The sequence below is a fragment of the Daphnia pulicaria genome, chromosome 4 (genome assembly GCF_021234035.1).
Source record: "Daphnia pulicaria isolate SC F1-1A chromosome 4, SC_F0-13Bv2, whole genome shotgun sequence".
Taxonomy (NCBI): domain Eukaryota; kingdom Metazoa; phylum Arthropoda; class Branchiopoda; order Diplostraca; family Daphniidae; genus Daphnia; species Daphnia pulicaria.
In genome coordinates, this window is record NC_060916.1 from 15257994 (window position 1) to 15267752 (window position 9759).

The window sequence follows — 9759 nt, forward strand, 5'->3', positions numbered from 1 at the left end:
CACACACACGTCAGCAGATCCAGTTGCACGCATCTTTATTTCTTTTGTCTCTCACATCTCGTGGGACTTTCTTTTTCGATTAAGAAGATGATAAGAAATCGACTTGGTGTAATCCTACCGATCCTTAATTTGGGGGGAGTAATAGGATCGCAAAATAAGAGATCTCATTAATTTGGCTGGGCAGGGTTGAGGCATTGATTCCAATCGGGCCAAAAGGTTTCCTTCATCCGATGGCAGTACATTTTCAAATTGATCCATTCGCCTGTCGTCGATCGATGACAAATGATACCGAGTATTGAATCAAGTGCCTTCATTATAAACTGAAATTAAATTGTACTACGACGTACCGTCGAAAAGCGGCTGGTAAGGGGAGCCCGGACTGTTCCACAAGATTTGGGCCAGCATACCAAAGATGGCGCAATCGACTTCAATCGGCTGGTCCCCCATCAAAAACAATTTCAGCCCTGAAAAAGAAATAAAAAGGAATAAAAGAACTTTGGAAATGATTTAATGATGCTGGAGGTTACCGAGAAAGTGGGAGATGGCCCGCAGATCCTTCAGTCCCATTTCCATGACTTGAGCCTGACTGTGACGGCCAATACCTTGAGCCGACGCCTGGGATTTCACCCTACCCACAACGACGGGTCGTAAATAGCGGACGGCAAAATGCAAATCCGTTTGAATGAGCGGCAGGGAACTTCCGCCATTATAAATCCATCGCCAGACCAGCATGACCCAGTAAAGATGATCTTCCGCCATGATCTGAAAGGCTCTAGCCACGGCCTTCTCTTCAACAGACAGACGGCCACTGAAATCCTTGTGGAACGTTTCGGCCAGCAGTTCGAGGCACAACTGAGAATCGCCAATCTTTTTGCCGTTCAACGTGATCCATGGAGTTTTACCTTTAGGTCCCATCGGCTGCTCAAAGTCATTCTGCATGTATTTGAATTTTAAATGATTAATTTTAGAAATTTTAGATAACTTGTTTGTTTTAAAAGATTTACCTGGTAAGGAATTCCGGCCATTCGCAAATAAGTTTCCAATTTCAATGCGAATGGAGAGATGCAGGGAGTCAATTTTCCTCTTTTCAACTGATGAAGGACGACCAAGTCGTTCCCAACAGAAGCAGCGGCCATTTTTGTTGTTGTTTTCACTCACAATAACAAAATTTTCACGAGATAACAAGAGATAAGAAGATTAACAACTCACCTACCACGTTCAAGCAATTCTATTCTTCATCTAAATAAAATTTTACACTGAATTTAGTTTGTTATTTCCATGGAAATTGTGGACATCACATTCAGGGAGGAAAAAAACATTTATAAATCTTATTTAAATGCGAGCAGGATTGAGACAACGATCCCAATCAGGCCAAAAAGTGTCTTTCATGCGTTCGCAGTAAGACTTCAAGTTATTAAATTCGCCTGTTGACGGAAATGATTAAGAATTAAACTAATTTAAAGCAGAGAAATTAGGTTATTTTTTGAAATAATACCGTTCAAGAGTTGTTCAAATGGAGAGCCAGGGCAGTTCCACAGCAACTGGCTGAGAATTCCAAACACGGCACAATCGGCTTCAATTGCTTTGTCACCCATCAGAAATTGTTTGGTACCTTTTTGGGAAATTTAACACACTTTTAAGAAAGAAAAACAACAAGAAAATAAAAATTTACCAAGGAAATTGGAGATGGCTCTCAAGTCTTTAACACTCATTTCAATGACTTCGGCTTCAGTATGCAGACCCATTCCTTGCCCTTGAGCTTGGCCTTTCAATTTCTTGACAACTAAAGGCAACGTCAGGCTGAGACTTTTAGGAAGGTTGCATTGAACCTGTGTCAAACAAGTTATTACTGAAATACTGAAGCTAAATCAGTGTCGTTTGAACTGGAACCTGCCAGAGGGTCCTTCCTTTGGTGTACACCCAGCGCCACAGAAGCAAACCCCTAAATAAAACTTGATTTCAATCATCTCGAGTAAGACTTGTAACACTACACGTGAACTTACCAATAGAGATGCTCTTCAGCCATGATGTGGAATGACCTCGCTATAGCTTGCTCTTCGGGTGACAAGTGAGAACTGCAATCTTTGTGGAACTTTCTGGCCAACAGCTCCATGCACAGCTGCGAGTCAGCAATCTCGTCACCATTAAGTGTGATCCATGGAGTTTTACCTTTGGGACCCATCGGTTCCTCAAATTCATTCTATTGTGCCACAATTCAAGTCAATGTATTAAATTTTTAAGAGAAAGATCAACTATTTCACCTCATAAGGAATGCCAGTCATTCTCAGGTATGTCTCCAACTTCAGGGGGAACGGAGAAACATTGGGTGTGAATTTTCCCCGTTCAAACTGATGAAGAATAACCATATTCTTCTCCACAGAAGCCCATTTCTTCCTGTAAAAATAATAAAACTGCAAATGTCCGTCGAGTTTTAGAAGGTTTTTAATATGATAAAATAGATGGCTCACCTGCGTTGGGCTTTCTTGTAAGAGACGTAGATTTGTCCAACAAGATACAGTCCAGCAATTCCAGTGCCAAGAATGAGTAAATGTTTGCTGCGATTTAATGACAACGAATTTTGGAATGAAGACAGACATTCGATAGCAGCGTGCTTCATTTTTGTGCGTTCAGTCTCAGTGGCAACGAGTGGTCTTTCACACAGCTGTTTTTCACAAACAGAAATCGATTATAAACAACAGGCCATCTAGTGAGCGTAGTTGAGTTACGTAAAACTTTTTGAAATTTAATATTGGGTTTACCTCGAGGAAAAATTGAAATAAAATTACTAAAAATAACTAGACTACGTAACATCACAATAAAAAAATAACGAAGAAAAAATGTCAAACTGAATGAACATTTTATTGAGATTATCAAGTATAATGGTTTTACAATTTCAGATAATGCTTCGTGGCATTCGTAATCATGAACTTTCGAGAAAATGAAAAGACCAAGGGTTCCCAACGTAAATCAGCTAATAGGAAATTTCATTTTAACCAATGTTGAAACAAATTTTTCCATGTATCGACAAAGATAGGATCGGTACGAGATAAGGCCCTCTTCCCTTGTATCCAATTCCCGTAGTCCCTTCCGCAAACCTGAGCATAAACAGCTGCCATAGCTACGAGTTGGACCGGAATTTCTCTATTCAACACCGGGTCCCAATAGTTGGCCAATGAACGATCAACAGCTTCAATCATTTTTTCGTTGATTTGTAACTCTTTGGCGTGACTCCCGCCGAGCCCATCGATAAATTGTCGGCAAAGTCCAGCAGTGGCCGAAAAGGTCGTGTGGTGTTTGACAAAGGAAGAATCGCTCAGAAAGGCGGCACGAATTTCGTCGTTAGCTACAAGTATTTGGTGTTTCGGCCATTTGATTTGGGACGCAGTAAATTCGACGTACCGAAGAACAGCGGTGCAATCCACTTCATGGCCGTTGAACGAAGTGATTTTGTTGAATTCTGGAAACTGGTTGAAGTAATTGGCCACGTCTTTGATCTGCAGACGATGAACTTGAGAGCAGGCCGTCAACTGGACAATCCATTTCCAGGCGACAGGAAAGGCTTGTAAGACCGAGGAATAGAAATGCTTCCGGGCCACACCGTAGACTGCTGGAATTTCTTCGATTGCGGCTGCATTGAAATGGACTGTGATCTCCGGAGCATGACCCACAGCTGGAATATTGAACTGAGGTTGGGCAGGTGAGTACGACCGGATAGGAAGTGTGCGTAATTTGTCTCGATTCTCAATCAGCTGCAAAGCGATCGCCAAGCAAACAAGACCGGTGGCATCTGTCTTCTGGTTGATGGTGAGCAAATATCGATCAAGTTGTCGATCCAAATCTTCAAGTTTAGGACGCATGAAATCCCAGGCATCATCCATTTCTGGCGAGTTGAATCTTGAAGAGAAACGTCGTGATGGTGTCAATATGCCACTGAAAAGGATAATAGTAACAATTGATTTCCAATTAAATTGAAACAAGCAGAAAGTGGAGAACAAGTGAAATGAAGCCACTCCTAAAACGAATGAAACAAATTGTCGGGAGTGACGAAAGTTGAGAATCCACGACATGAAATTGAGACATTATGGATTCATTGTTTTCTCCAACTACAAGTCATAAGTTTCAACGACTTAAGGAATGAATATACAGAGCGGCATGACGCCATAGTTCGAGAATCTCTGGTTTTATCACGACGTATTATTATGAAAAGGGAGACACCCGACCTTTTGCCTAGCTGTTAAGTTCTGTTACTAGTAGCACGTAATAAGAGAAAAAGTTGAAGTCGTAAAGGACGTCGAGATAGCTTGAATATCACGAAAAAAAAGCCAAACTAGATATAACGTGGCAAACAAACACGTAATGATTAAACATCAGCACAATAAGTATTAAGAATAAGCCAACCATTTGGATTTATTACCAGCAGAGAGTGAACGAAGAAGGAGAAAATGAAAGTTTCAGCTGAACCGACTCGTGGAGAAGACGAATGAGAGAAAATGTAATTGTCGAAGGTAGCCTAATCAATCACAAGGGTTACCACTGCCTTCCTCATCTGCAAACAGAAATGCTGTTATTCTTGGAAATAATACTGTTTCATTCAATTCAAGAATAAGACTTTTACAGAAAAATGGGCTGTAAATCGACCGCTGCAAATGACGATATCAGAAGAGTTGGGGAACAGAAAACAACTCGGAATTCAATTAGAATAGATGGCTTCAGAAAAGTGCTAAATAGCAAGTAAATAATGCAGCATCAAACATCATGTAAGAACAGCAGCCATCAACCAGACATCCGCAGTACGTTGGCATCACGCGCAAACTGGACCTTTCATGCGTCATGGAGTCAACGTTTGCCATTGAAAACCCCCTCCTCCAAAAAACTGGAGGATTTTGCAAGTTCGGAAAGGCGGCCATGTTGGATTCATTTTCTTACCCTGCCTCTTAAAAAAGAAGCGGCCGATTCAAAATTCAATTCTGCTAAGTGAATCGGTTGTATATAACGGACTATTTAATGAGCTCTATTACATTACGTAGAACGTTTCCAATTACAACAAGTATCACAAATCACTTTAAACAGATAATTCACGAACTAGGTTAAAAGATTTGCATTTGAAAATTATCTTTGAAATTTCAAGAAACTAATCTTCAATTCCGGGGCATGGTAATGAAATGATCACGAATCGTTAACAAGTTAATTAGTACGAAGTTTGATTTATTTACCAATAGATAATCAAAAACAGTAGAGTATAAGTCCAAGCAGGGTTTAGCAATACACAACTCTAACAAACTTGTTTATAACAAACTTTCAAAACATCCTTTTCCATGCACCGACTAAAATGGGACGGGTCTGGGACAAGGCCCTATTCCCTTGTATCCAATTCCCGTAGTCTCTTCCGCGAAACTGAGCGTAAGCGGCTGCCATAGCTATGAGCTGGACCGGAATTTTACCATTAAACTTCGAGTCCCAATAGTGGGCCAACGATTGGTCAACAGCCTCGATCATTTTATCGTTAATTTGAAACTCGCTGACGTGACTCCCGAGCCCATCGATAAGCTGGCGGCAAAGTTTAGCAGTGGCCGAAAAGGTCGTACGGCGTTTAACAAAGGAAGAATCGCTCAGGAAGGCGGCACGAATTTCGTCCTTAGCCACAATTTTCTTACTGAAATCTGAATGCGGCCATTTCATTGTGGACGTAACAAATTTGATGTACGGAAGAATTGCGGCGCTATCCACTTCATGGCCGTTGAACGACGTGATTTCAAAAAATTCTGGGAACTGTTTAAAGTAATTGGCCACGTCTTTGATCTGCAGAGGATGAACTTGATAGCAGGCTGTCAGCTGGACAATCCATTTCCAGGCGACCGGATAGGCTCGTAAGACCATGGAATAGAAACGCTTCTGATGTATACCGTAAGCAGCTGGAATAGCTTCGATAGCGGATGCATTGAATTCAACTGTGATCTCCGGGGTATTTCCTACAGCTGGGAGATTAAACTGCGGTTGATCAGGTGAGTCGGGCCGGATAGCAAGTCCGGGTAATTTCTCTCGATTATTCATCAGCTGCAAAGCGATTGCCAAGCAAACAAGACCGGTGGCGTCTGTCTTCTGCTTGATGGTGAGTAAATATCGATCGAGTTGTCGGTCCAAATCTTCAGGTAGAGGTATCTGGAGGAGCACACTCAGCGCACCTAATACCCACGGATTCATCCCATGAGGAACTTTGGGAACCTCTGGAAAAGGAGTAGTCATCTCGAAAATTTCTGATATTCAGCGTCCAGTCTTTCCAATCTTAGAATGAAGAACGTCGTGATGGCGTCGATGTCAATAGAAAAATAAGCGGAACAAATCTATAAAATGTAACGCAATAACTAAACGCGTAATGATAACAAATCGGTGCATTACTAGAATATTTGTTTAATGATTAAAGTCAATAAACAACAAAGAAGCCACCAATTGAATTTACCTGAGACTGCAGAGATGCAGAGAGTGAGCGAAGAGCGAGAAAATGGACGTTTCAGCTCTAGCGACTCGAAGAAGGCGAATGACGAATGAGAGAAAATGTAATTGTTGAAGGTAATAACAAGGGCATTACAGGGTGACCTTTTCTTTTCTCATCTGCAATCAGAAATGTTTGTTATTCCTGGAAAAAACATCGTCTCAATAATTAATAAGAGAATAAGACTTACAGAAAAATGGGCTGTAATGCGACCACTCGAACGACGATAAAAGACTTTAAGGAACAGCAAACAACTTGGAATTCAACTTGAATAGATTTAGCTCGCTATAGAAAAGTGCCAATAAGCGCTATGTGCTCTCATACATACAGCATCAAACAAAAACGACAACTACCAAACAATCACATCCGCAGTGCGTTGGCATCACGACACAACTGAGTCGGAATCAGCTCACATCCTCAATGCCATTGAAACCACCTCCCCCCCAAAGCTATTGAGGAATATGAGGATAGGATTCCGCAACGTTCTTGCCCTGCATCTTATTACTCTAAACAGTCTCTTTAGACTTCTCATTGGCTGCTACATACTACATAGGCTGATTCAAAATTCAGTTGAATCGATTGTAAACATCAGGCCATCTAGTGAGCACAGTTACGTTACGTTTCTCAAAATTCAATTGTAGTACTACGTCTTAAACTTAAACAAATAATTCTGGAAAACTATGCAAAATTAATACAAATATTTGCATGTGAAAAATTGCATTTCAGATTTTAAAAATCCGTCTAACAATACACTCAAAGATTACGATGTGGGGAATGGAAATGGAATGATCACGAATCGTTAAATAGAGAAAGAAAAGTAACAGAATAAGGGTAACAATTCCCCACTGAAAAGTTCCAATTTTCAATAAATTTTAAACATGTCTTTCCAGATTTCGATCAAAATGGGATTAGTTTCGGATAAGGCCCTTTTCCCTTCAGTCCAGCTTGCACAGTCCCTCCCTTGGAACTCGGCGTAAGCGGCTGCCATAGCTCGGAGTTTGACAGGAATTTTAGCGTGAAACGACCGGTCCCAATAGTTGGCCAATGAACGATCAACAGCCTCAATCATTTCTGCGTCGATTTCGAACTCGCCGACGTGACACCCGAGCCCGTCGATCAGTTGACGACAAATTTCAGCACTGGGCGAGAAGGTCGTGTGATGTTTTACAAAGAAAGAATCGCTCAAAAAGTTAACACGGATTTCGTCATTAGCCACAAGTTTGTTGGCCCGGTCCGATTGCGGCCATTTGATTCCGGGCGCAGTAAATTTGACGTACGGGAGAACAGCGCTGCAATCCACTTCATGGCCGTTAAACGAAGTGATTTTCTTGAAATCTGGAAACTGGTTGAAGTAATTGGCCACGTCTTTGATCTGCAAAGGATGAACTTGAGAGCAGGCCGTCAGCTGGACAATCCATTTCCAGGCGACAGGATAGGCTTGCAAGACAGAGGAATAGAAATGCTTCCGGGCCACACCGTAGGTTGCTGGAATGTCTCCAATCGCTACCGCATTGAAATGGACTGTGATCTCCGGGGCATTGCCTACAGCTGGAATATTAAACTGCAATTGGGCAGGTGAGTCGGGCCGGATGGAAAGCGAAGAGAATTTGTTTCGATTCTCAATCAGCTGCAAAGCGATCGCCAAGCAAACAAGACCGGTGGCATCTCTCTTCTGGTTGATGGCGATCAAGTAGCGATCGAGTTGTCGGTCCAAATCTTCAGGTAGTCGCAGCCATGGAAACGGAAAGTCATCCACATGGTTAGTTGAATCAGAATTAGACCAATTCGCCCTTGACATTTCCTGTCTTCAAGATAAACGTCAAGATACCGTCGAAGTGTGACTAAAGGGTAAAAATTAATAACGAAACTTTTAAAAGAAATTCTATTAAAGAAAACGCAAATTTAATTGCAACCGAACAATTAGAGGTGAGGCGACAAGTAGATGAATGAGCCAAATTATTGGGAGTGCTGAGACTATCGCGTCAACTAGTCTCTTACTATTGCGACGAACAGTACACGACTGAGATATTGCGATGGGACGGCCACACATTTGTACAAAAACCAACTGCAGCGACTCCGCAATGGAGATGAACGGGGAAGAATTGTTGGAGGTGGATATTGTAAGGACATTGCCTGTCTTAGTTAGCTGTAATTGGAAAATTTTGTTATTCCTGGAATAATAGCGCCTCTCATTAAAGAATATAAACCTTATATGACATACTTACTTCTATATTTAGAATTTACATACGTCATTCTCCACAATTCTCACCATCTTATACTAGTCGGCCAATTTACCAGGAAAAGGTGGACAATGATTTCTTCTACCTCCCCAGGCAGCTAGTTCTCTTACTAGTTCTATCTAAATATACTTTTACTTGGACCATGTGAAATCAGCTTCTCTATTGCAAGTGACGTCATTTGTTAACTTCCTTATTCTTAAAGACAAAAGTCAAAACTTTTTCAGAGTTACGCCAGGATTATATCGATCTGCATTTGACACATCTTGAGTGTGCTCTATTTTCTAAATATAAGAACTTTCCCTCGTGAAATACCCATTCAATAAATAAAATCTGCAAAGATAAAATGTAGCTGCTGTAAAATACGTCAACCAAGGTTTAAAGAAATCGAATTTTATGTAGTGGAATGAATTAAATTTATAGACGATCTTGTCTTCATCCAAAAGTCATTCAATTTTCTTTCATGCAAAAATCTGAGCCTTTCTAACATATAACTACCAAACCAAACTAATTCCATGCTGCATAAAATTTGAAACTTAAAACCAGACAATAAATTCCAATTACCTAAAAAATAGCCTCAGCAAAAAACCGCAGTGTAGCGCACCGCAACAAAACCTGCAGAAAAAATAGATGAATATAAAATCTAATAGCAGAAACTATAAATTTCTCGTTTAAAACCGTCAAGTGGTAAAAACGATATCTAAAGAAAAATGTACTGCCTAAAAGCCACGTAAACGATTCAGCATCACGGAAACGTACAGCTCAGTAGGGATGTGAACCCATTCTAACACAGCGGACACCCACCATGAAGCAAACAGGCCAAAGAAATCTACACACTCAGCCCTACTGAATAACGAAAAAACAAATCTTAGAAACATATATATTAACCTATAAAATAATGACGTAACGAATATAATCAGTAATGACAAAAATCACTACAATCAGAACCCATTGCTCTAAATAATAAACTCTCATCATATTGACCCCAAAACGTCTATCTTAAACAATACTCACATCACGAACAAACGGTGG

At 40.8% G+C, this 9759-nt stretch overlaps 2 protein-coding genes across 2 annotated transcripts; both read right to left on the minus strand.

The window, feature by feature from the left end:
* Positions 1-91: 91 nt before the first annotated feature.
* On the minus strand, positions 92-2679 carry LOC124337778. The gene is made up of 11 exons (XM_046791800.1): positions 2469-2679; positions 2262-2394; positions 2004-2200; positions 1891-1942; positions 1673-1829; positions 1496-1612; positions 1335-1424; positions 1005-1153; positions 528-933; positions 348-464; positions 92-262 (listed from the first exon to the last, which is right to left on the minus strand). The coding sequence occupies exons 1-11, from the start codon at positions 2615-2617 to the stop codon at positions 168-170; spliced, it is 1662 nt and encodes a 553-aa protein (XP_046647756.1). The 5' UTR covers positions 2618-2679; the 3' UTR covers positions 92-167.
* Positions 2680-2840: 161 nt separating this feature from the next.
* Positions 2841-6771, minus strand: LOC124338340. Its single transcript, XM_046792484.1, has 3 exons — positions 6681-6771; positions 6475-6600; positions 2841-3930 (listed from the first exon to the last, which is right to left on the minus strand). The coding sequence occupies exon 3, from the start codon at positions 3876-3878 to the stop codon at positions 2985-2987; it is 894 nt and encodes a 297-aa protein (XP_046648440.1). The 5' UTR covers positions 3879-3930; positions 6475-6600; positions 6681-6771; the 3' UTR covers positions 2841-2984.
* Between the last annotated feature and the right edge of the window lie 2988 nt (positions 6772-9759).

Coding starts and splice junctions, on each gene's coding strand:
- LOC124337778 (XM_046791800.1), bottom strand. CDS start 2,617: ATGAAGCACGCTGCTATCGAATGTCTGTCTTCATTCCAAAATTCGTTG. Junction 2,201..2,261: donor TGACTGGCATTCCTTATGAG/GTGAAATAGTTG, acceptor GTGGCACAATAG/AATGAATTTGAGGAACCGAT. Junction 1,613..1,672: donor AGCCATCTCCAATTTCCTTG/GTAAATTTTTAT, acceptor TTTCCCAAAAAG/GTACCAAACAATTTCTGATG.
- LOC124338340 (XM_046792484.1), bottom strand. CDS start 3,878: ATGGATGATGCCTGGGATTTCATGCGTCCTAAACTTGAAGATTTGGAT.